Genomic DNA, 26,781 nt, shown 5'->3' with positions numbered 1-26,781 from the left:
GAGGAGAGGATGAGACAAGGATCCTACCTGACTGTCCTGTTCCCACTCTTCCCAAAGCATCTGCTTATGGCCCTTGCTGGAGACAGGAGTGCAGACAGGTCACACTGACCTTTATTGCTAATTCCACAGCCAGTTCTGTGCCCTCCCTACCCTGAGCTCTGGTAACGTGCTGGTGTTGCTCCTCACTACCAGGAAATGCTGAGTGCCTCCATATAGCAGAATTTGAAACTCTGTGGGTTTTTTTTTTAAGCACTACCAACTATGGTTATATTCCAAGGCATTTTCTAGCTCCTTAAATTTGGGAACAGCATGCCTACAATGCTCCATGCTGCAGTGTCCTGCAGCAGACAGACATCCACCCTGATCCAGGTACTCAAAGCAGCCATGCAAGTGTGGAGCTCTGGATAAACCAATTATACCACTACACAAGCACCAGATTTTGGTAGCAAAACATCCTTGCTTCATGTTTGCTCTGGTATTTAGTTTCAGAATATTATTTAGTGGTTTTAGAAGAAAATAGATTTGGGAACTAAGAACTAAACATGTATTAAAATCTTATTTATTTTATCAGTAACAGCAAGATCTAACAAGCACCAAACAGCTTAATGAGCTTATTTACAGCAGAATCAGAAAATACAAAAGCAAAGCCTGATCTGGTTCACAACTCAGCGTCTCCATTAGCAATTCAGTAGAAGCACCAGCCACAAGAGGTTATTGTAAAAAATAAAAATAAAGGAAGATAAATAACTGCATTTAATTATTTAATCCAACTGTCTCCATTTCTTTCTTTAGCCTCAAAAGAGTGGGAATATATTTTGCCTTTTCCCATTTTTTGGATGGTATTTCATATTTATAAGGGTTATTTTTTGAGATACTTACTTCAGTATTCTGATAATAAAAGTTATGTGGATTAGCAAAGAGTTCTTTATAGAAAACAGATGGTTTACAGTTCACGTTTTCTTAGTTTAATTTATTCACATTCCACTTTTACAATATGTATCCATTTCCTTCTTTGTTTCTCAATTTGATCATTGCAAGTAATAAACATAGGCATTTCCTACCTGAAAAGCAGGAAAGGAGAACATGCTATATTTTTAACCAAAAACAGTATACACTAAAGAGATTTCACAATCATTTCCCAGCACTGCTGCAGGGGTATGAACTTTTCAGCTATAAGCCAAATTGTGGGTATTGCAAGTTATGAACTCCGCAAATACAAACATTTATCATCTGATGTTTTAATGTATTTCATCCAAAATTTACATTTCTAACAACCCAATTAATTTAAAAGAAAAACACGTAATAATCTTATAATTCATTGCATAAATTCATCTTCTACACAGAAAAAAAAAGAATAAATTAACCTTCCCCTTTCTTATAAAAGCACAAGACAAGGAAAAGCAGGTAAATATGAAGACGAGCCACAGACACAGAGAGTAAAGCAGATGCTACAAAGGACATAAGGAGGAGATGAAGGAACACTCATGTAAAATATCTGTATCAGGCCACTGAGGCTCAGAGCCCTGACTCGAGTGTCCCTGTGGACAGAGTAACAGCTCTCCACAAATGATGATGTTGTCATAAAGAACTAATGCCAATTCAGGAAGGAATTCTAAGAAATTTAAATAAGCTGCAGTAGGTTGGCTTTGTGTCAGGATATAACTGGTGATATATAGCAAAGTTCAGGAGAACATGAGCTCCACAGAGGGGTCTGGGCGAGCAGACAGTGCTGTTACTCCAGGGATCATTCACATTTGTTAACCACAGCTGGATTGCTGTTTAATATTGTGCCTGATTTTTAAAATGCACTTTATTCATTTATAACACAGTAACTGATAAAAGGAGTCTTCCTTTTTCATAAATACAAGAAATAGAGGTAATGTCTTCAGTTTCCAAAAATTCTGATTATAAATCAGAATCATATGGAAGGATGTCCATACAATCACTGAGTCATTTTTCATCTGTCCCTGTTTTGCAGCTGGTGGCCCTAACAGTGACCTAAACTTAATCTAATCCACTGAGCCTTGGAAATTGTTGCAACTTTTCATACAAATACTGGAGGTGTTTATGCATAACTATTTCATCTCCAGCACTTTTTTGGTCATTCTGAATCTTGAAGAATGTTCTGAGCTTTGTCTCTACAAGATGATGATCATTTATTATACATTTCATACCATCTCTGAACCCTCCTCCTTCCCTCCCATGCTGAGCTGGAATATACTTTCTTTAATGTTACCCAACTGTTCTATAGTATTGCCTTCAGCCCAATTTCTGTGCAGGGTTCAAGAACAAACCAGGAGACTGTCTCCTCCTCCCTTTGGGATACTTTTAGTTCCCTGAATGAATGCAACCCCAGCACAAGCACTGGTATTAAACTGCCTTAAAACTATTTTTATCCCCTGTATCAGGACCTCAACAAAAAGCAGAGGGGGATGCAGGACTCACAGAAGTCTCATATCACAGAGCAGTACCAAAGAGAGAAAAGCAGTTTTAGAAGGCAGAATTAATTCCACACAAGTGTCAAGCAGAAAAGGCCTGTATTTTAGAAAATAAAAATTATGTAGAGAACAACCTCATGAAGTTATATTTAGGTTAAAAAAGAAGAAAATAAAAAGATAAACACTGAGTTCAGTTTTAACATCACTTCATGCCTTTGTTCTCTCTAACAGTAAATCTATGCCTCGCTGCTTGTAAATTATTTTGCCCATGTTATCAGGCTGGTTCAATAACTCACTTTTACTCTATAAAACCTTTTCTGTTATAATGATTCCGATCCAGAACAGCTCGTCAACATGAAGGGGTTAATCACACTTCACACACAAGACATGCTAAGGAATATTGAACATGTTGCCTTCCATGTGGAGCAAAAATATCACACACAAAAAGAAAATTCAGCACTCTGCCCAGGTCTACAAATGCCCAGGAGTCTTTAAAAGCTTTCCTAATTTCTCCCCATCTCATTCTGTCACAGACAAATTTCTAGCCAGGAAAAGACACTGACTTTTGAACATTCTGTATAAGTGATTTTCAATATTCACCATCAGCACAGGTCAGCTGAGCAATAATCCATACTGCTTTTTTCCAAGAACACTTAAAACCAATCAAACTCAAACTGCAGAACTGGCCAATATTGTCCTTTAGAGACTACGATACAAGAGGAGAGCCAAGGTCTTTAAGCAGCTGCAAAAATACACTTTCTTTGCCTAAATATAGAACAAACCTGAGTACTCACAAACTTTTAAAATCTCAGCTTTGGTTTATTTCATAAGGAATATCTTGAAGCATTAGTAGAAAGGTGAGAATGGAACTGAATTAGTCCCACTAAAGCTCTGAGCAGGGCAGATATGAGGCCACTTGGAGTACAAGATAAATAGACTGAGCTGGACAGCAGCCAGAGCAAATAATTCACAAAATCTGCAAAACAAAATCTTTCCTCGGTTCCTCCAGGATGTTTTCAGCTTGATTTTTTCCTTTATCTGCTCTTGACACATAAACTGCACTAAATACCAGATTCCTTCCCAGATGCTGAAGAAGCTTTAGGCAGCAATGGATAGTTTGGATTGTTACTTTCATTTCTGCCTTGCTCTACTCCCACACTTTTCCTATCTCCATACCCATCCAACTTCTCTTTTTCTGTCTTTAAAGAGAGAATTATTTTTCATTGTTTAACCTGATAGAAGGCAACCTTGGGCAACAGATTTTACACCTACTCTGTATGGAACCCTTTTCCCCTAAAGTTAAGTTTTCCTGGCAGCAGAATGCAGAGAGCAAGTGTCCCTTGTCAAACTGGCTTGGGCTCCCTCTACTAGAAGCAAATAAGTGTTGTGCTTCATTTATACCTTTAGCTATGTTTTATATCCTTACAAAACTGTAGGGAAATGACCACTGCTCAAATTTAAGCCAGGATTCCATGTCAACAAAATCAGTAAAATGACCATTTTAAATGCCAAACACTTCAGGCAAAAGTATTTTGTGGGGAAATCAGTCGGTGCAAATGAGGACCTTGGGGAAATCAGAAAGCCCCCCATGAACATTATCAAGCTCCTCTTCAGAAACTGGAGCTCAGTGAGTTAAAAACAGCTTGTTTAGGTTTCCAGGACAGAAACCACCTTCCAGCTGCACAGATCCCTGTAACCAGAGTCCAAGTAGCAGATACTTATACATCCAATTTCCAACAATGCCTAGAAAGTACTCTCTGCTTGCCAGGGTATTTCCTGTGAGCTCCCCTACTGCCAGTGCATAAGAACCACATTTTCATTTCACATGACTCGGATCCTGTGGTTATTTCAAGTCACTCTGAGCAGGAATAAAGCAACATTGGTGCTGGAGGAAGCACTGCTGCCCCTTCCTTGTTTCCAGCCACTTGTCCCATCCCTGTCTCTCAGCTGATCTGAGCATCTGGTACATGTTCAGATAAAAACTACTTTTATCTGACATTATTTGCTGATATATTTTCTTCTTCCTGACACAAGGGATGACAATGCAGACAAAATATGGCACTACTATTTTATTTGGCACTGGCAGTAAACGTATACTGTAAGCCAGACCTTGATGACATCATGCCAAATGAATTAACATATCACTCTTTGAATGCATTTTTAAGTAAGTATTTATGAGTTTTTTTACAAGTGCTTGTACAAGAACAGTGAATATACACAATGTTTTTGTGATAAGCACACAAATCTTGTGACGCAGATCAGACTTTTCACATTTTCTGCAGAAGTCATTCCTAAAGTCTTCTCATCTTGCAGATCAAAGTAAGCAAGAGTTTTCTTGCACAAAGACTTTCTAACTTTTCAAGGCCTCATTTATCTAGTAATTTCCCCTCATTTTTTAAAGTTGTCATATATAAGGAAAAAAAAAAAGCTATTCCCAAGATATTCCATGTGCCTCGCTGTGAATTCAAGGACTTCAGTACTTACAAAATAAATTACAGTGAAAATATAACAAATATATTTAAGATTTTATATCTGGCTTTCAGTTTCAATACTTGATAGTTTTTTTCCCCTAGAATAGTTATCCTTTGATTACATTCAAGAATTGGAAACACTTGGATGCCCCAGAGGCAGAGGAAATCTTAACCTGGATGTTTGGCAGAGGGGTGGCAGCTGGAAAGGGGTAAGAACAAGGCAGAGCTGTGTCATTACTTCCAAAGCATGTCTGAAGCCAGGAGGGCTGGTCAGAGGGTACTGCCACTGCCACCTGACACTTCCAAACCTTTGGTGTTCCAGCAGAACAGCATCCAATGTGATTCAGGGCCCAATTTCCATTATTACTGAGCCTGTTCCCTTTACATCTGTTATATCATTATCCTAGAGCAAGCTCAACTATCACACTGTTAAATTTGCATGTCAGATAAACTAAGAACATTATTATAAAATCCTAATGAGTTCAGAAAGTGGTAATATTATAAACTCACAGAGTTTAGAGAGCAACTGGCTGTAGTCACTCTCCCATTTGCAGATTTACTACAGACATCTGGTTTCTAGACAAGGCAGCACAATAAAACTTAAGCAAAAGGTGCATGGTTTATCCCCAATATTACTCTAGAAAAAAGCAAAAAAAAATTACCTTGAAAGAGAAATATAAATCTGCATATATTCCCACTAGATTTTATTGCTATATACTTTTAAAAGACTCAAAAAAGCTACTTTGTAAACTTTCAAGTTGGTCATCTGGCTCCCATTTGTGCTGCCTGCCAAAAATACATAATGAGGAAAAGGATGGGGGAGGAAGAACTGCATTACAAATCCAGAAAACTGCTGCACATAGTTCAGATGGAAATTCTACACCTGGACAGCATTCCCTGAGTTATCTATAGAACTGAAACAGAGCTTCACTTAAAGCAAGTATTTCTTGTGAGAGCATTTTTTCAATAAACTGTCTCATAAGTCAATTAATGAAGCATTTACACATTAAAAATCAACACACATGAAGTTCTAAGGAATATTTTTTGTTTCCAGAACTCTTGACACTGAAAAGTTTCCATTTCATAGGTAGGTGAAACTTCTCTAAACATATACAACTTGTAATTTTATTATTCAGAGAACGTGACTAACACAGCAGACGTATGTTTTGGCTCTACCTCCGCCTCAGAAAGCAGCTGCTTTGTCTCTGAGCTAAAGCACTTAAACCAAATGGATAACACATGCCTTATTAGAGACCTCTAGATTGCACAATTAATATTTGATTTACAGAAAAAGCCTTTGGAATTATAAAGAAGAAATCGCCACAGAGCAGAAATCTGCCATTTTAACAAGTAACACCAAAAGTAGGATGAGCCAGACAGGCTCAGCACTCACAAATGTTACGCAAAGTACAACCCCCTGCTCCAGGATATTACCTCTCCCCCTGAGAGAGAATGCTGGCAGAGCATTTTTACCCCATGGAAAGTACTTTTCAGACTGTCAAACTTTGAGAGAGTATCCATTTCAGCAAGTGGGATGTAATTCATAACTTGAACCTAAAGTGCATTGGTAAGAATAACCTACAGATAAGGATATCTGGGTTTATGACAGTCACTGAAGAACTTGGAATCTACTAAAAAGGTAGGTGGACCTTTTTCCTAAAAGTATATTAACCTAAAACTTTAATAAAACACTCCATTACAGTAAACAGGGGAAAATATTGTATGAAGATACAAAAGTATCACATGCATGTTTGTAATGTTTGAAGGATTATGTTTATCAGCCTCCTCCCCCTGCCTGAAAAGTGCACAACCTGGAAAATATTCAGGGGGTATTAAGTTATCTGCTCTCATTTACTTTTAAATGTAAAGTAAAAGACAGTTAAAGATTATTGTTATAGAGCATTTAGGTTTAAAAATCCTTATTTTGACAATCCAGAAAAATGCATTTGAACCTCTCAGGTTTTAATTAGTCCAGCCACACACTTGCCAAATGTTTCATAAATTTACAAAATCCTCTTGCTTTTAACAAAAATCACACTAGGAAACAAGCAAATGCAGTTAAGATAATATTTTCCTTCCTAATTGGAAAATGCTGTTTGTTATTTCCCAGTTTCTTCTCATGTTAAGAACAGCTTTTATAGAGTCTAATTAAAGGATATCAAGAGTTAAAAGTTGTTCCATGTTCCTTATGTGTTACAAACCCCTGCCAACTAGTCCTCTAGGCTTTAAATATTGTTTTGACGGATTGCATTTTCTTTTCCAGTCCCAAAGAAAGTGTTCTCCATAGTCCAGGCATAAGCAGATCTCCAGCAGCTCAGAGAAAGCCACAGACATTGTTCCAGGGAAGGATGGAGACTTTGCAGGCTACTTTCTTTTTGCTTGTGCTTGTACCTTTGGTAAGTCCAGCACCACCTCTGCAGCAACAACCATTCCAGTTTGAGGAGTATGATACAGATGTTTCCATGGGAAGCCTGATCCAACAAGATTATGAAATGCAATCCAAGGATATAATAAAGGTATTTTATTTATATTTTCATTTTAATACTTTTAGCTGCTAAGCATTATGTGAATAATGTATGTGCATGTGAGTTTTGTGGAACAGTCTTGGAATAACAGCAAAACATACAATGGGTTCAGACACAGGGAAAGCCACTCAAAACCACAAAAATATTATGCTTGCTACAGTCTGAGAAAGCCACAGAAGGCAGGGTTTCACAAATAAGACTAAAGCATCATTTTAACTCTGCTGTAGTTCTGTGCCTGCAATTGGAAGAGTTTCAAGAATAGGATATTCTAGTTATTAGCTCAACAGTTTGAGCAATGTATTAGCACAGTAAGTCTGCTTCAAAACAAGGAAGGTAACTGTATTTATGACTTTTTTTATGTCCAAGCAATACTTGGAACAGTCCCTTTTATTGAACATAACCTGCCAGTATAAACCACTTTCTCTCTTGACTTACCAAACCATCAAGTTTCTTGCCTGGGCTTTTTCAGGGGTGGGTGGTTTGGGTTTCTTACAACTCAACAGTTCAGCAGCCCTGAACTTCCATGGAATGTTCAGTCCTGCAGGAGTCACCTACATGATTAACACTTCAAAGGTCTTAATAAAGAGAATATCTGCTGCACCTCAGGGCACTCAGCAGCACCCCCAAATAGCCCATTTGGAACATTTTTGCCATGTGCTCCACATCCAAACCTGTCACATTAAACACTGAAGCAGAAGAAACAAAAGCAGAGGAGAGTTAAATGGAGTGCCACAGCCTCAGCTGCCAGGGACAGTTAAAAACCTCCCACCTCTGTTCAGACCCAACCAATACACATCAGGAGAAGGAGGTACAACACTGAGCAAGAAGAACTAGCAGTGATTGTCCCAAAACTAATTGCCAAGGAAAATAAAACATATCCAAACCACGCAGCAACAACCAAGTATTATAAATTCAAGGAGGTTTTCATTAATATTAACTGTACTTGTTACAAGAACTTAGTCTGATAAACAAGAAAAATAAGATAACAGCAAAAGATAGTGACTAAAAAACTGCAGCACAAATATGGAAAAATCAGTTTTGTATACCTTTTTAGTATTTTCCCAATTCCACTGAAATTACAGCATTCCACTGTTAGACTAAAAACAACAGCTACATATTTATATTAAAAATGTCTAAGGTATTTTTAAATCTGACATCTGCCACAGTGCTGAAGTAACATTTTCATAAACCCATGAAAAGGAGACAGTTTAAATGACTCTTAACTAATAGGTGAATATCCACTCACAACTAAGTTTTTTTAAAATACTAAAAATGCAAACTTTAACCAGTTAGGCACAGCATCAGAAAACACTCATCAAGAAATCATTTTATGATTGCTGTGGTTTCAGTAAAAGACCAACAAGGAATATACCTACATGGGAATGGTGCCAACAGACGTGCCCCAGACTAATCAAAGTCCCTCCTGGCAGTGCCATGAGCTACAGGTCTCCTGAAGGCCAACAGTTCTGTTAAGATAATTCTAGGCATGCAGTCCATCATTATTTCCAGCAGGTCAGTTCTCCAATGACATGTTTTCATTGCAAAATAATAAATTAGTTCCTTATGTGCAACAACTACATCTATACAAGTTCCAGTGGTCCCAGTTTAAGTCATGGAGTGCACAAACAAATCCTCTATTCATCGATTGCACAAATTCTACCTCCCAAATATTTCAAGTGTTAACTGTAACTGAAATACATGCCAAAAACGTCCTCAAGCATGCCCAGTCAGAAATCTGTTGTGCATGACAAATTTAACTCCTTACTGCATGCTTGAACACACAGTGAGAAAGAAGATTTTTAGTAAAAACATCAGAAGAAACCCATTTGTGTTAGTGAGCAACAAAACCAAATGAACTTTAGTTTACTGGTGAGGAAAAGGTCAGCCAAGCAAAATTTATTACAATGATTATTTGAAGCCAAAGCCAACCCAGTCCTGAATAAAATTTTAGCAATTTGAAAACATGAAATCTTAATTTCCACAAGAGAACAGAACCATCCAATTAGACACTGTCTCACATCTGGACTAATCCATTTCACTGAATATAAACTATCAGCTTTACAGGCCTTTGTGTGTTATTGCAGAAGTTTGAAGAGGGTTCAAGTATTTAGATGTAAAGTGTTAAGGGGTTTTCTATGGGTAATTAAGTCTGTGCAGTAAAGTGCAAGAGGCAGGTGGAATTTCACTATGCAAATAAGCCAATATTCCTTCAGTGCATTCCCAACATATGCAAGCAATGAACTTGTGGTTATAATCCAAACAATCTTGTGCACTGATACTCCACGCTTAGGAATTTTTATGGCTGACCAGCAAATGTTTTTTTTCATTTTGTGGATTTAATATCATTCTGCAAATAATCAGTTTTAATTTTTTCTGACATTTCCCACTGGCAGAGATTAGTTGTACATTGAATTCTGCAAAGAATTCCTGTCCCTACTCTTCCACAGCTCACATCTCAAGTAGGATACTGTGCTAGAAACCTACACCTGGTACAGATATGCTGTGTCAGCAAAGGTTTTTCAAACAAGCACATTAAAAGTGTCTCTTACAGGCCAAAAAACTGCAGCAATAGCAGTGCAGCTGTTCCATTACCAGTCCTTGTACTCAGCAGTCTCTGCTGGCACAGTCACCTCAGCCAAGGTCCTCATCTTCACATGCCTCACCAACAGCTCTGTGGGAGCTAAATCTTACAGAAACCTTCTGTAAGATTTGCTGTTTGAATGCAACTGTTGAGGTGACACCCTCAGCTTCCCTACACCCAGCACTGCCAAACTGCTGCCAACATCCTGGAATCCTTTGGTTTTACTGGAGCAAAGCAACCCAGCCCAAAGCAGAGCCATAGGATGGACAGACAGATGCAGGGAAGAACCAAAGGATGGGCGACTGACAGGCCAAAAAGGGGTCAAAATGACAGAGGCTGGGCAAGACATTTGTTTCTCAGGCTTTATATGTCAAGCCTGAGGGGTTTGTTTTGCAGAAGACAAAAATTCCCATAGTAAAAGTATATGCAAGCAACTAAATACTAACTAAAACAAAGTCAGTGTCAAAAGTAACTTGGAAGACAATATCACTCCCCTCTGCTCTTGCAGATGGACTATCTGTGTGCCTGAAGGAAGGGGGAGCAAGGGGATGAAAAACCCAACACTGGTTGACTTGTGAGCACTTGCAGTGCATAAGCAGCTCTTCAACAGAGCTCCTGCCAGGGCCTGATCCTTAAGCACATTTAAAACAAAACATCCGATAATGTTCTTTCCTCCATGTGTTTCCAATAGCCACACAGACCAAAAACATATTGTCTTACTCTGTCCTACAAATATTCCCCATCAATAAAAAATACAAACAAATTATGTGAGCCAAGAACAACTGCCACAGTCAACCTGAAACCCTCAACTTTAATCCATGCACCCACTGTATGTATCCTACAATTCTAGTAATAACAGGTAATTCTCAATTTCCTATGGTATTCAGCGAAAAAAAGAACCTGACTACCATTTCCTGCACCACTAGGGGTCCTTTCTCTTCGCAGCTCACACCTTAAAACAGATTTAAGTGCCGTTCATGGAAATAAATTGCTAAATTTCAGCCAATATCTAAAAGGAACATATTTATGAACTAAATTGTCCTTCAGTTGAAAAGATACAATGACCATCTCCACAGGGAATTCTAAATAGCTTTGAGGAAATGTCATTTTACTGAGATTATTTGGGCAAAACAAAAAACAAGTTATACCCACAAGAATCCTATCCAATTTTGCACAATGTGCAAAATCTATCTTCAGAACTCTGGGTGTTTGTAGACACCCATCTCTTACATATTCCTTCCCACCACGTAGTCTGTATTTCCTCTCTATTTTTATTTTGTCTCTACTGTTCTTTCCTGAAGGACTTTACTGCTCTAAAGAGCATGAGCAGCAGCAGCTTCCCTTCTTGCCTTTCAAAGTGAGCAGTTCATGTGCAAAAGGGATAATAGATCACATCAGTCATCCAGCAGAGAGAGTACTTTAAAAGCTAAATATCAGAGGAGGTATGCCACAGGAAGCTCACTTTTAAAAAACATGTTATTTCAGATCCTTGTAATGCTCTGTGGCTTTTTGTTTGCTGTTTGTTTTTTAAAATAACATTTGCTCTCACCCAAAGGATGGAACCAATGTTTCTCTTGACACTTCCCTAAGACTGCAAGGGGATGACAGCCAACTGGATGTGCCCCCAACAAAGGATACAAGTAAGTCAACTGATATGAAAAGTGTTGTGTTTGAGCTCTCCACAAGAACATATTTTAATATGAAAATCTAATATGCAAAGGATGACAAAAGCTACAGAATTAGTCTTTTCATTTATGAATATCTTTCATATCTCCTGTGGAAAGTCTTCCAACTTCTGATGGAAAAATTGAAAGGATCCTCAGGTAAACTCTGAGTACACAAAGCACAGCTTGTAAGAATCTCTACAATCATATTTGCCACTGAGATGTTCCCAAGTTAAATAAGTTAGGCCAGACAACCAAGAAAAACAAAATACACCCCCCAGTAAGTTCCACAATTTACCCAAGTCACAATGATGACTTAATACGGTGTGCTTCAATTACTTCACTGGATTTCTCTGGCAATTCTCAGTTTACATCTGGTGATCAGGGAGGGCAACAGTGAAAATACATCAGGAACCTTCTTCACCAGCCATTTTCCTACAGGCTCTGAGGTAACATTGTCCAGATTTCTCCTAACAAGCCACAGAGCTTTCCAAACATGACAGGAACAAAGTTTTTCTGCCAAATGGAGCAGTGAGAGAAAGACACACATATTTTGTGTGTCTGTGATGTAAACTTCCAAAAATAAATGATGACTCAGCAAGACCAGTTGAGTGTCAATCTACACTAAAGTGTTAATCAAGGTTAATTATTGCCAAACAGCATCTGTCAACAAGCTCTCGTCAAAAGCTGAACAAGCGTCCAAGAGCACCAGAGCTTCTAGTCCCAGGCAAGCATAAAAACTGTTGCCTTTTGAATAATGACAAACAAGACACTAAATCAAAAAAGACAAATAGGGCAGAACTCTGAAGCCTAAAAAATTATAGCATTCACAGAGCTAGACCTCAAAATCTATTCCACTCTGTGCAGTACTGGCATAAGAAAAAGAGAATTACTGTTATCCCTGCTGGGTTGGGTTCCCACTATTGACCAGCTGCTTCTGTAACTCCTCCCTGGTTGGGGAAGATCCTGTTTTGCTCTGTAGTGATAACAAACTCCCTGGTGGTGTGGCCCTGCTCTCTGAACTGCAGACAGACCAGGGTGGAAGCCAACCAGAAAAGCCAGTACAGCACCCAGCAGTGGTGACAAAACTGCACTCAAAGCCACACTCGTTATAAGTATTTGCATATTGCTGGCATAAAAAATTAAATCAAAACAGAAATTCTAGTACTTTACTAACGTCCATGAGGAACAGGGCAAGCCACAATGATCTTAAACTGCATTAAAAAAAAAGGTTTTCCCCTCTATTTGAAACAACAGCTATAAAAACACCTCAGCATAAAACTGCTGGAGGTTGTCTACAGGGCTCTGAGTGACCTGGTCTAGTGGAAGGTTTCCCTGTCTGTGGCAGGGGGTTGGAATGAGATGGTCTAAGTTCCCTTCCAACCCAAACCATTCTGTTGTTCCAGGATAATTATACAGTCAGCACTGCTGGATTTTTTATCAAAAGTTTTAGACAAAATAGTAGCTGGGAGCAACACAGAGTATACGTGACCTGCCAGAAATGCTCCAGTGCAATTACAGTGCCAAATGTGTGCACTGCCAGGTGTTTCTCCTTGGGGATTTCTGCTATCTAAAGAATGGTTCCAAATGGGACATTTAACATGGTCACAGACTTGCAGTTGGCACATTTAGAGAATCCCAGAATATGATGAGCTGGAGGGGACCCACGAGGATCATCAAGTCCGACCCTTAGCCCTGCACAGGACCATTCCTAAGAGTCACACCACGTGCCTGACAGTATTGTCCAAACGCTTCTTGAGCTCTGGCAGCCTTGGTGCTGTGCCCACTGCCCTGGGGAGCCTGGTCAGTGCCCAACCACCCTCTGGGGAAAGGACCTTTTTCTAAGCTCCAACCTAAACCTCCCCTGACACAACTTCAGGTCATTCCCTTGGGTCCTGTCCCCAGTCACCACAGAGAAGAGATCAATCTCTTCACAATACTCTAAGCCAATTAAAGACTTAAACTGAATTGAGGTCAATCAATAGTATTTCAACACATGAAATCAGAGAACATGAAGAACAGAGAAATCATGCACAATTAAAAGAACAAAAAACCCAAACCAGTTCAGAATGTTAAATCTCTTCAGAACTTGATATGAATAATTTTCTTCTTTTTTTTTTTAATCTAATGAAGGCAAATCTTAAAAGATACCAGAGAAAAGTCTATTTTGACCATTCAAGTGTAAGTTATTGAACTGTTTGGTTTCAGACCTGCCCACGTGCCTGCTGTGTGTGTGCCTGAGCGGGTCCGTGTACTGCGAGGAGATCGACATCGAGGCCGTGCCCCCCCTGCCCAAGGAAACAGCTTATTTGTATGCAAGGTTCAACAAGATCAAAAGGATTGCAGCCTCAGATTTTGCTGACATTAGTAAGTGATGCTCACATTTTAATTTCTGTTCACCTGATAGTATATTTGAAGGGGTACTACTCAATTGAATGCCTGCGATAGAAAAGGAACTGCGAAGGTAAAATGGAAACACCTTTTGGACCATGGAAACATCTTAATACTCCCAAACCATCAGGGAAGGAGCAGATTGCTAAAAATAAAATTCAACTCTGCATCCCAGCCAGTGTTGAATGAGCAGGCATTACTTTTCCTTCAAATGCTCCAGAGACATCTCTCCCAGCTCTCTCACTCGACAGCATGACAAATTCTATGAATATCTGAAATCGCGTTGTCTCTAAGACAAAAAGAAGGATCCAGAGTATTTTCCTAATTTTTTTTCAATTGAAGACCATGAGAAAATCCAAATGTGGATTTTTTCCACATTTTAATAGCATTTGCATTTGTAGATCACAATTCAGATGCTGCAGCCAGCAATGTAACCTTTAACATATGCAGCCATACACATTTCACATGCCATGTAATTATAAAATCAATATTTAGATTTTCATTTCTTTTATGTAAAGCTACCTTGAGAAGAATTGATTTTAGTGGAAACAGGATAGAAGAAATAGAAGATGGAGCCTTCTCAAAGCTTCTGTTGTTGGAAGAACTTTCTCTTGCTGAAAATCGACTTGTAAAACTTCCTGTTCTACCTCCCAAACTAACATCGTTTAACGCAAACCAAAACAGAATCAAGAGCAGAGGAATCAAAGCAAATGCTTTCAAGGTAAGGAAAAAACCCAGTAATTTAGGTGACCAAAGTAAATTCAAATTAGTAACCAGACTATTCAGTCTGCCACCAAATTCCCTTTTCTGTGTTTATTGTAATCTAAGAAACAAACTGCAATGAAGTTTTCCAGCTGTTCCTTGGCTTTTAAGGCGCTCTGGAAGATCAGTGCTTTGTGCACTCACTCTCCCATGCCCTTCATGTAAACCATCATTTTCTACAAAATATCTTACCTACCTCCTTTCTCTCTTACATGCAAAGAAAAGCTCAGTTCAAAAATTGATGGCTCAAATACAGTTCTGAGGACCACAGAAATACTAATAAACAAAGATGGAGCTTTATAGTGGTCTCAAGTTTTATAGCCAACATGCTGACACCGAAATTTCCAAGATATAGAAGGCCTCCTCTATGAGTTTCTCAATATATAAGAATTCAACATTCACAGCAAAAGAATGTTCTGTGCTATATCCGTTTCCAGGCTTTCTCTGTGATCAGAAAAAAATACTGATGTCTTCTAACAGGCACAAGTTATTTAACTTCAAGTAAGCAATACCAGCATTAGTAATTTCTCTTTAACAGAAGCTCACAAATTTGGCCTACCTCTACTTGGGGCACAATGCACTGGAATCTGTTCCGCTGAACCTACCGGAAAGCCTGCGGATTCTTCACCTTCAGGTATTCAAAAAGCATTTCCCTCACATTCTATTAGGAAAAGCCTCATTAGTTACATACTTCAAATCAAACTCATTCTCTTTTGAAGCAGTTTCCACTACAATTGTCTAATGCTCCTCCAAATAAAACAATTTAACCTGTGTGGCCACAACCATCCAGAAGTTTGAAGTTGTTTGTTAGCTAATTACCATGTAAGGATTTATTATTAGTTTCTGTACATCGAGGATAGGAAACGGTAAAAATAAGCACTAACTTTATATCAGCAATGCATTTCATACATCAATAACAACCTCAAGTCATTTGATCAGTTTGAAAAGACTTGATTCCTACATATCTAAAGTATATGATGGGATTCTTGAGGCGCCCTGCACAGGGCCTAGAGTTGGATTGGATGATCCTAATGGGTTCCCTTCCAACTCAGCCTATTCTACAGACAAATCAAATATGACAAAATGGGAGGGCAAGAGGAATAAAATTAAAGTGTGAAAAATCTTCCACCTATATGGGTGCATGTGTATGTAACTGTGTGTGTGTTTACTAAACTGTTTTGTTTTGCAGTACAACAACATCACCACCATCACGGACGACACGTTCTGCAAGTCCAACAACACGCGGTACATCCGCACGCGGATGGACGAGATCAGGATGGAAGGGAATCCCATTGTCCTGGCAAAGCACGTCAACGCCTTCTCCTGCCTGAGAATGCTGCCCGTGGGCACGTACTACTAACCCTGCTTCTGTCACTGCACAGGCCAGAACTCAGCCATGGTAACAAAGGATCGGTTCTTCCTCTGTTTACAAGCTCGTATCCTCTCCCTCACTAATGCTGTTTTCCCTGAATATCCAGAACCTTCTCCGACGTTGAAGTGTGGTTCTGCTCTGAAATAACTACTCCTAAACAGTCACTTTATTCAGTAGTTGTGGTGTCACTGCTTTCAGAATCTTTTCTGTTAATGAAAGTGTAAAAACACATATATGCACACACATCTCAACCTTCACTTCATCACGTACTCTTTTCGTGTAGGTAAAATCACACAGTAACTGCTGGTTCACATTCTTTGCCAGTACTCAGAACAACCACCACATTTTACTTTCAGAAAAATGCAGCACGCTCTTAGAGCAAGCTACACAGGCAAAATACTTCTTTTAATTCCAGTGCCACTCTTTTAATCTGAAATGAAATCTCTTCAGTTGCCCTTCAAAAGTGTATTGGATAAAGATGCACATGAAAGAAAGTTATGTTTAGAAACAGAACTTCTCAAAGGTTAATTTCATTAAAGTTTCCTTAAAAACTTGGTTTGTGGAAAATAAGAATAGTTCCTATTAAGGTTTAGTTCACCAAGCAATATAGCAACTGGAACTTTTCAAGGTTGTGTTAAATCTCCTTCTACTGTTTTTGCTTTGAAAATCATCTGAGAATGTGTATGTATAAAAATACAGGTTTTATTTTTACACAGGGCAGTTTTAAGTGAAATATATAAGTTTCACTGAGCTGTACTCCCAAGAGCTGTTTTTGCAACACCAGTTTCCCATTTTAACACAATGGTCAAAGTCCAGCATCGTATGACTATTAATTATGACTAAAGCTATTAATGAATGATGGAGACCAAGCCTTGTTCCACAGCTTTTCTTAAAGGAAATGTGACAATATAATTAACAGCAAGCTGAATTCATGTTTTTTACCTGTAAATAAGTATGATTTCAGCTAGATGTCAGTAAGAAGAAGAAGAATTACCCTTGTACAACAATACTTCTGCTCATTAGGGAAAAATTAAATCAGACTTTCAAATTAAAAAGAGAAGGTGATTCTATCACTAATCTAAAAAAAAGTTAACTTTAAGCACCATTTCACTCAACTACTTTAAACCATGCAGTGTATTAAAAACACAAAGTGAGTGTGCAGGCCTTGACAGTCAGTTTATCTAAAACTAGACATAACTGATATAGGAACACAATATTTTTTATTACACAACTATAAACTTCTGACATTGTTTCTCCCCTCAGATACCTACCACAGGTGTGAATGCCAAAGGTGTGCTAGTTCCTATTGCCACATCAACTCTAAGTTTGAAGCTAGTATAGATTCCTAATTTGTAGAAATAGTTAAGCATCAAATGCATGATGATGTATCAGTACATCTAGAATATTGATTGTACAAGATATTTTGTATTAGTTTTATTTATCTTATTTAGCTAAGCCTTGATTTGTTAGTGCTTGTGCTCTGGGGAATTGATACCCACTTAATTCTGAACACACTCATGTTCTGTCACTCAGTGCTGAGGCCTAAGAGACTTTCAGCCAGTTTTTAAGTAACTTTGTCAAGCGTCAGCTGTGGGCTCATCTTTCTGGAAAGAGGATGCAACCACGAAATGCAGCACAAAAATATTTTTGCCCTGAACCCACCACCCAAGAAAGACACAGCAATCCCCAGTATTTTGCATTTTAAGTTACTTGGTATAACAAGAAATTCCATTGCCTTAATACAACTGAGACCAAAACTGAAGTCCGACAGTAATACTTGGTTTTCATTTTTCCGAGCAAGTTATAAAACTTTGATGTTTCCAGGTTTTTAGCAAAAGCTTAAAAATAACTCCAAAGCATGTAAAAACACATTCCAATTTCAAGCCAAATTTATACGAGGAAAAAACAAAAGCCACCAATTCTCTCATCCCTCTTACGATAAAAGCTTAAGATGGAGAAAACACAGCTGGGTGTTTCCTCTAAGTTACATAAGTAGTGGCCTCTGATCTTTTTCTCATCACAAATCATTATAACTAAGGAAAAAAAAAAAAGCTCTTTCCAGTATTAGTAGGATCAGTAAATATCACCAAAACTCTCCCTATGAAAACAATTATAAGTGTACACATAAAAACAAGCAGAGTTTTGTAATATACACACAAGTAAACATTCTGAGACCCAACACTGCCACATTTGACATCAAAATGTTGTATATATTTTTGAAACGTGCTAATTATCACCAGTAATGCTAATTAATACTCTTAATACTTTGTAAGCAAATGAAAGCACACAACTGGTACCTTCTGAATGCCTCATGAAGGCAATAAGTTATCTGATGTGTTTTAATTTCCTTTCCCCATCCATAGCAGGGTAAATAATCAAAACCAGAAGTGAGAAGGGCTTCAGCAGGGAGGATTTTCACCTTCTATTTGTGTGACCAGTACTAATATCAAGCTGAATGTATCAAGCTGAATGTAAACCATTCTATTTTTTTCCTATCACTCATTTCTGTTCTGTATTTCCAATAAAACTTGAATTTTTTTTTCTTGTTTATCAGTATCAGCTTCAACAATCTGCTCTCCCAGCATTGCCAACCTGTTTCAGTTGTTCATCCTCACAGCAGATGAAGATCAGAAAATTATTTGCAGCTGTAACTCCATTTGCAGACATAATATTTATTGTGACAATACAGTGAGACCTGCCATACAAAATACTCGGGGGACACTTCATTTACCCCTTCAAAATCTATTTGAAGCACTACCTTGAATTGTCATTCATCTCAAACATTCAGTATTATCTGAAGTATTCAATCACTTCTACATTATTGATGTCTTTTCAAGTATGAAAACTAAACAGGAAAGAAAAAATTTGGTGTTTTTACACCAAAAGTAAAGTATCAGAAACTGTCTATTTCTACTTGGCAGCCTGGGCAATTTTCTTTTAAATCTTAGAAAAGCTATAAACCCAAGACTCCACCCCAAAGAGTCTCTCCAATGCAGTGTACAGTTACCTACCTGTATATTTGCAGTAGAGAGAGCAGGTGAGGGGGGAAGGGAAAAAAAAAAATCAATACAAAGATTACAGACTCATTTTTAATGTTGTGTGAGTGTGAACATTAACAGGATAAGACTTTTCAGTTGTTTTTATGCATATGGTAAAACCATACCTCTAATTGCTTTCACACACAAATTATTACAGAATATTAAGTTAGAAACACGCATTCTCCTTTGCAATCTGGTTATTTGAATTGTCAGAGTTGATCTTTGAAGCCTTTATTAATTCTCTTACCTGAGAATGTCTTCTGTTTCTAAATGAAATGATTACTAATGCTAGCAGAAATAAGAAGGCCTAAAAAAACCCTCTTCATAAACACTTAGTCAGTCATACTTGGTAAATATTCTCCCAAATTGCCTTTCTCAACAGCATCCTTGTCCATGGAAATAAAAATACCTTTAGAAAGAACATCTGCAATATTGACAAACTTGTAATATGTCTTCAGCAAATTTATGTTCACACATCTTTTAGCAATTAATAGATCCCTTCATTATTTACACTCAACATCTGAATAAATATTTTTAAGACTGCTTATATACATAACAATTTTCTGTGAGTAAAAATTATCTCCAGACCTACCTCCTTTCTATTTCTGCTTTTTTAAAATTATATTTTAAAATGAGAAATATTTCCAGTAGTTTACTGAATCCCAGAAACCACAGTGACTGCTGTCATGAGGCTCATCTAAGGATCAAAAAGCATCAAGTGAAGCTTGAAAAAAAACAAATCACAAAGCCATAAAGCCCTTGGTGCTCTATCTTTTCTATGGAGAGATTAAAGAAAAGCCTTTATTCAACAGCCAGCAGGATTAGACAATATCAGTTTATTGCTCAGCTGAGGGTAGGATTATTTTTTAACATTATCAGAAAATAGTACTTTTTTTTCTCTATTCTGGTTGATTTGATAATAGAAATGGATTAACTTGGCACAGAACTCAAAGGCCTAAAACATTCAAAAAATAGGAAACAACGCAGTTGCCACTTCATATTCCAGCTGAAAAGTAAAGATGGAACTGGGTTCAATGAGAGTAAATGCTTGAGGTGAAGAAAAACTGAACTAAAAAACCACAAATAATTAAGCCCATAAACATCCTCCTCTAACATTAAGCACCGTGTAAGATGTTTTGTCTGTCAGACTGACGTATTTTTACTCCAAGGATTAATTGTTTATCTTAAAACCAGTACAAAGCCAAAACAAACAAAGCAAATGCTGGCAATTTAAAACTAAGTTCAAATACTATGTTCCAGTTAGGAGGGAGCAACAGTTTATCTCCCATACAAGTAAAACAGTTCAGAACTCAAAGCACTGTTGTCCAAACACAGGCTGCCACATCTTCAAGAGAAACAGATCCAGCCCTTCAAAACCAATGTTTACATGCCAAAGACTACAAATGTTATTTTCTTTTCATTTCTTCTTTTGCTCCTTTTTTTTTTAAAATCAAAATAAGATTTAATACCAATGAAAACTGTCTTACTCCCTCACAGAAAGGCACAGGCATTCTTATTTTTCCCCACCCACGAGGAACACAGCAATAGTATGACAACAATCAAGAGGAAAAACCAAGCAAAGGCATTGCCCCTTGAACACAAAATTTTTTTTAGCTAATAGTCTCTTCTCCACAACATACAAATTTAAGTAGCCCATATTCTGCTAAAGAGTGCAAGATTCACCTCCAATGCTTTGTCTTAATGAACTACTTAAAGAAACAAATATAGTACTAATAAATAATAATAAATAAAGGCTTGATAACACTACCTTGAAGTGCAGGAAGGTGCGTCTGCGATGCTCAAACCACTCAGCATAATTTGAAAGGCTTCTGAAAAACGTTGCAAGATTTCCATGTTCTTCAATGCTACAAAACAAAAATATATTGTTTAACCCAGTCTTAATCAGATGTATCAATTCTATAGCCTAAAATTTGCACCTTGTCTTTTCCAGTATCCCATGTAACCCTGCCCTCTGGCAGTGGGAAGCCATTCTCACTTGCCCTGTCATTCCAGACCCTTGTCCAAAGTCCCTCTCCAGCTCTCCTGGAGCCCCTTTAGGCACTGGAAGGGTCCCCAAGATCTCCCTGGAGCCTTCTCTTCTCCAGGTGAACCCCCCCAGCTCTCCCTGCCTGGTTCCACAGCAGAGGGGCTCCAGCCCTCAGGGTATTTTCATGGTACTCCTCTGGATACACTCCAACAGGTCCATGTCCTTCTTACGTTGTAGGAAGAGGGAAAAAGGGAGAATTAAATACAAACCACTTATTTTTCAATACTTATTTTTTCAAATTTCTGTTAATGTATGGATCAGGATGGAGAAAGAAAAGAGACAATATAAGGTGACAGGAACTGTCAGACAGCCAACCATCCATCCAGTGTTGTCAGGGGAAGGAGGAATAACACTCAAAGTGTGTGCAGTTCTTACTGAAGAAGTGTGGCAAGGATGCAAAGGATACAAAATTCCACAAAAACTACCTGTCAGAATACCTGCAGCAACACGATTATTTAACCACAAGGGTGAACAGCTGCATGTCAGTGCTGATATCAAGCCACAGTCAAATGCAGCAGACTATTAACCACTGTCAAAACACACCTGGCAAGCACTGCTTGGAAAATAAAGATTTATTTCGATTTCTAATACAGGATTTGACAAGTTTACAAAACCTGACTGAGGAAAATACCTGACTGACATCTGGGAATATTTCAAGAAGTTACACAGTATTTAAATTCTAAATGTAAATTTGTCTTTTAACATCTTTTCTGCTTGAGATTAGCTATTCTTTATTTCAGAATAGCTGAGAGCAGAAACTTGAGGCATTCATAGGATGACTGCAACAGTCACTTCAGCCATTCCAGGGAGAACTGTGCCTCAGATCCAGCTCTAATATACAGGAACAGCAACCTTTAACATGTTACACAAACATACTGAAAAATGAGACATTGGGGTCATTCAGATATTGAAAATGCAAAAGAAAAGCCAAACAAGTTTTGTCCCAGCTTGGAAAGAACAGCATCAGCAAAGGAAGTTACCACAGTAGTCACAGCTGCCAACAAAACCAGGCCAAGATGAAAAAAACGCTGGCAACGCTGGGAAAACTGAGTCCCTGGAGGGACAGACACACTGGCTCACAGGAGCTCATTAGCTCTGTTCTGGGAAGCTGTTTTTTACCACAACTCACAATTGCACATGTCAAACTCTACACATGCCACAGGAACAAGGGAGACCTGGCACTGACTGCCCACCTCTCCCTGCCTGGGGACACAATTCCACATGAACTGCACCGAGCTTTTCAAACCTACACCTGCCACACAAAACTGGGCTACAAAACTACAGCCTTAAAATGCTTTTTAAAAAACCTGGCAATTTTTATGAATATCCATTTTTATGCAATTCAACAGACTATCATAAACCTCGTGACTTCATTTTAGCATTATGACTTTGTTTCTTTTTTCCTCTCAATTTCATTTTTAGGTGATGAAGCAGGTGAAAGTTTTCAAGCAGAAAGCACTAGTTTTGGCTAACAAGCTCAAAGAACCTGTTTCAAAGGTAAAAGTTAGTCAACCAGTTATATCTGAGTAGGTACTTGTCTCATATAGCATTGGCTAAATTCAAGATTGTAACTGAATTCAGTATCTAGAAAGGGAAAATCTGTGTTGGCATGAACAGACATGTAAATCCATGGGGTTTTTAAACTGGGAAGGGAGAAAGGGACTGCAAAGAGCACCAGTTCAGTTAACTGCCTCCCAGCACTTAAACTGCCCATAAACAATAATTCCTAATTAGCCTAAGTTAGCCTAATTTCTCATGCTGAATTCAACTACAATAAATGCTAAATACCAAGAAAATGTGGTATAAAATAATAAAGTGCTAATAGAATGAATGTTAAAGACTTTTTTCCCCAAGGAATTTAGCATTACAAAGTGTCATCAGATTTTAAAAAAATTCAGTAGGAGCAGAAAACACCCATTTCCAACACCAACATCCATGTTACAGAGAAGTCATCCAAAACCACCTAAAAGTATATTCAGGCAGAGTCCCTGTATCAGTTTAAAATCACAGGCCCTTCCTCCAAACACCCTTTCACTTTCACAAAGTATCACCAACAAAACACAAAAGCACACAAGACATTTAACTGTTCTAAAAGTATTTAAGCCTCCTTTAATATGTCCCTTCAACTATTTTAAGAGAGGAAATCTATTTTAACCTGCTGAAGAATGCAAGACTTCCTACATCAACATATGAAACCAAAGCACGACTCAAAGCTGTGGGAAGAATTCCTGCTTCCCTTTATTTCCCAGATACCTTGCCCATGCAGCATTTAATATAATGCAGACATTTCCCAAATCCTTCACTCTGACTTAGGTTCTAACTAAAAAGTAGGAGCAGTTTTCATAGTGCCTAAAAAGCCCTATTTGACTAATGAATCCATGCAAAGGTTAACTCACCCAACAATTAATGGGGTGCCAAGTCCAAAAAAATAGGAAAGAATGACCAACAATACTTTTCTTACATATTGTAGTTCTCAAAAATAAAGTAAATAACGTAAGTGATAACTGGTGAAAGGGGACACAAGTAAAATCCAAAAATAGACAACCAGATATTGTGATTCCATTTGCATACATCTCTTATTACCACAAAAATTTTTAAGAAATTATATAAAAAATAGAAGATGTGTCATTTTTATATATAGATGTACTGTTTATACCTGGTTGAAATCAGACTGCTGAATTTTGCTTCCTTTAAGAAGTGTTCTAGCATTCCCCTGTTTTCTTCCAAAGCAGGAAGGGCCTGGGAATTACAACTGAATGCCAAGTTTTTAACTCTGGTGCTCTTAAAGACCCGTTTCTCTCATGCATTATGAGAAAAAATGAAGCCAAAAAAAATTATAAAACTGAGAAGGAAAAAAATCCAGGCCAGGAGACAGAACAGAACAGAGCTAGACAATGGATTTGGCAAGACAGGGCTGAGGAAGCATAAGAAGAAAACAAAGTGGGAGGGAGGCTGAAAAGAAGGAACAATACAGAGGGAGACCAGATTTAGCTGGTCAAGAATGGAGGGAAAGGGAGGGAAGAGGTAGGAATCAGGATTCTAAGAGGCTGGAGAACAAAGGGCGAGCTGGGAAAAGCCTGAAACTGGACATGAGGGGATTACAACTGAAACAAGAACAAGCAAGGAGAGTGGGAAAACAGCTATAAAGGGAGATGCCAGGCAGAACCAGCCCATGGAACAGTGGGTTGCTGTCAAAGCAGGCCCTGTCAGCATCAGCCCCACCTATTTACTGCCTTAGGTTGGCAACAGACACTGTGACGTTGCAGGACAAGTCAAACAGGAAAACTGAGAGTTGAAGGAGTTGTGGGGGGACAAGGTTGGGTCACTCCCCACCCTCCAGCTCCTTTTTCAACCAAGTGACCCCGTTGATCCCGTTGGCCACGTGGCTTCAAGAGTCGACAGACACAAGGTCAAGAGATGGGATGTGCAAGGAGAGGCTCAGGAGAAAGCACTGCTTGATTTACTGACATCTTTTACCATTCCTGGAAACTTGTGTGCCCTCATGAATGCTGGTGCAATGTGGAAAAGGACCAGTGAAGAGACAGGGACAAGACAGCAGAGCTCCAGCCAGGATGAAGTAAAGTCTGCCACCACTTCAACACATTCCTTCCCAGCGTGACTGTTAAGTTCCAATACACTTCTGCTGTCACAAAAAACTCATAAATAAATCAGGGCAATTTCCTCTTCTAAATCCCTGAGAGCAGTCAGCTACTCTTCTCAGTTATACCACTACCTTTAGTAGGTTTATATGGAAATTTCCAAGTCTCTGAGTAAAAAAAAAAAATCACTTTTCAGAACAGACTACTGAAGCCTGAGGTAACTCAACAGACCTTTCTCTTCACTCTTTTGGCCTTCCCTCTCCCTCCTCAAAAAATAACATAAAACAAAAGAAATCACTTAAAGAACAGGATGAAGTCAATTAGCCAGTAATAATAGATCTGTTCCCAGAAGAGCTTGCTAGCAGAATTCAGTGGAATACTGCACACAAGTAATTTGATCATTACTCCATGTTACCACAAGAAGTTGATATACTCCAGAAAATAATTAAAAAATAACATTCATTCATAAGCTTAAGTTTTAGTATGTAAATTTTCTTAAGCCATTGCACAAATACTCCATTCCAGGTTTTTAAACTACATTCTATTGTTTTCAAATATCAGTGAAATAAATCCTGATGCAAAGAGAAATGGACTGGTGAGCTGAGAGAACCAGAAACAGGCAAATACTAGAGAGGGGTTCTGGATGTGCACTTTATTACTCAGCCACACTGCACATCTGCAGCTCACAGACACATCTGAGTAACAGCTCACATACATTAAAATGCAATAGCTGAGATTACATTGTTATACCTTTCCCTGAACCAAACAATTTCAAACAGCTATAAAACATATTATAATCCAAAACCTCTTTCTGTTTAATATGAATTTAAAATCTTTCCAGGCCTTACAAATTATATGCATTTCATCTTCTCTCCAGGATACAGACAAGGGACTGGAAGGGTTCAGGCTGGGCTAAGGGTACACGGCATAGCAAAGACACAAATTTACAGGAAAACTCAGTACTGCATTTAATATCCCACACAAGGACTTCCCTTGAGCAAACAATTCCAGCTTACCTTGACACAAACTTGCTCATACCAGAATCTTCTCCAGATTCCATTATGATGTTGAGATCACTAATAACAGAAGACACCTTCTCTTTGCTCTAAGTCGGAGAAGTAACAACACAGTATTTTAGAAATTCCTCTAGCAAGGAGAAAAATATATGTCCCTTTGCATATAAAATAGAAGTATTTGCATATACTTCTTTCTAACTGCTATAATTCTTAAAATAGCATTTTTTTTAACTACAGCTTGTATGTGTGGACAGTTTCCTTCATTTCAACAGTAGTAGTATTATCCACACAACAAGGCTTTTGGAATAACACCTGAACTTTTCAGCATAAAGAATATATATGTATAAAAGAATGTTCATCTACTTCCTTTCACGTCAAGTCCACTTCTTTAAGATTCTTCTCATTTTCCAACACAACCCCTAGCTGCCACATATAACAGAAAAATCAAATATAAGGTCTGATCTGTCAGTTTTCCTTTGTATTATTTTATTTTAAAGCCTATAGTTTTGCCTCAAATTCCTGTCCCTTTTTACAATAATAACTGATACTTAGGAATGTGTGCATGATAATAAAACCAAAATTAATCTAAATTAAAATATCTAACAACCTGTTAAAAAGGAGAAAAGAAAGTCAGAGGGTAGAAATAAAGCCACAAATGAAGTCAATGCTGGTTTTCTGTGCATTCTGGGACACACCAGAGTAATGGATTAGATAACTGAATGAAAAAGCTTAAAATCAGGGTTTGAGGAACACAGCAAATGCTTCACTTGAAACTGGAGACTTGGTACTTTATTTTTCTTATACCCAGTCACTACAAGCAAATGGGAATGGCAACAGAGGAAACAAGTCAAGCTGGAGTTAAATGCACAGAGATCTC

General features: G+C 38.2%; 2 protein-coding genes across 2 annotated transcripts in view; one reads left to right on the top strand and one right to left on the bottom strand.

Annotated features, from left to right (window-relative positions):
- Positions 1-25,993, bottom strand: part of CENPP (centromere protein P) — a gene marked incomplete at its 5' end in the record, with an annotated part of 122,265 nt that extends 96,272 nt beyond the window's left edge. Inside the window, 2 exons of the mRNA XM_027700770.1 lie at positions 21,011-21,107; positions 25,905-25,993. Coding sequence (XP_027556571.1) covers positions 21,011-21,107; positions 25,905-25,993 — 186 coding nt within the window. The remainder of the gene's footprint in view (positions 1-21,010; positions 21,108-25,904) is intronic.
- On the top strand, positions 6,380-18,752 carry OGN (osteoglycin). Its single transcript, XM_027700863.1, has 7 exons — positions 6,380-6,548; positions 7,173-7,425; positions 11,571-11,655; positions 13,888-14,046; positions 14,589-14,791; positions 15,371-15,466; positions 16,022-18,752. Exons 2-7 carry the CDS (start codon positions 7,258-7,260, stop codon positions 16,190-16,192), a joined length of 882 nt encoding a protein of 293 aa, XP_027556664.1. The 5' UTR covers positions 6,380-6,548; positions 7,173-7,257; the 3' UTR covers positions 16,193-18,752.
- Positions 25,994-26,781: the final 788 nt, after the last annotated feature.

The sequence above is a fragment of the Neopelma chrysocephalum genome, unplaced genomic scaffold, assembly GCF_003984885.1.
Source record: "Neopelma chrysocephalum unplaced genomic scaffold, ASM398488v2 Primary Assembly neopelma1_147, whole genome shotgun sequence".
Classification (NCBI taxonomy): Eukaryota; Metazoa; Chordata; class Aves; order Passeriformes; family Pipridae; genus Neopelma; species Neopelma chrysocephalum.
Note: the sequence above shows the minus strand (reverse complement) of the source record. Positions and strands in the feature narration are given on the sequence as shown.

What these genes read in the sequence shown, in the direction of transcription:
- OGN (XM_027700863.1), top strand. Translation starts at nt 7,258, where the DNA reads ATGGAGACTTTGCAGGCTACTTTCTTTTTGCTTGTGCTTGTACCTTTG. An exon ending in CTCAGATTTTGCTGACATTA is followed by an intron (nt 14,047 to 14,588) that starts GTAAGTGATGCT and finishes TTTTATGTAAAG; the next exon opens with CTACCTTGAGAAGAATTGAT. An exon ending in TGCGGATTCTTCACCTTCAG is followed by an intron (nt 15,467 to 16,021) that starts GTATTCAAAAAG and finishes TTTGTTTTGCAG; the next exon opens with TACAACAACATCACCACCAT.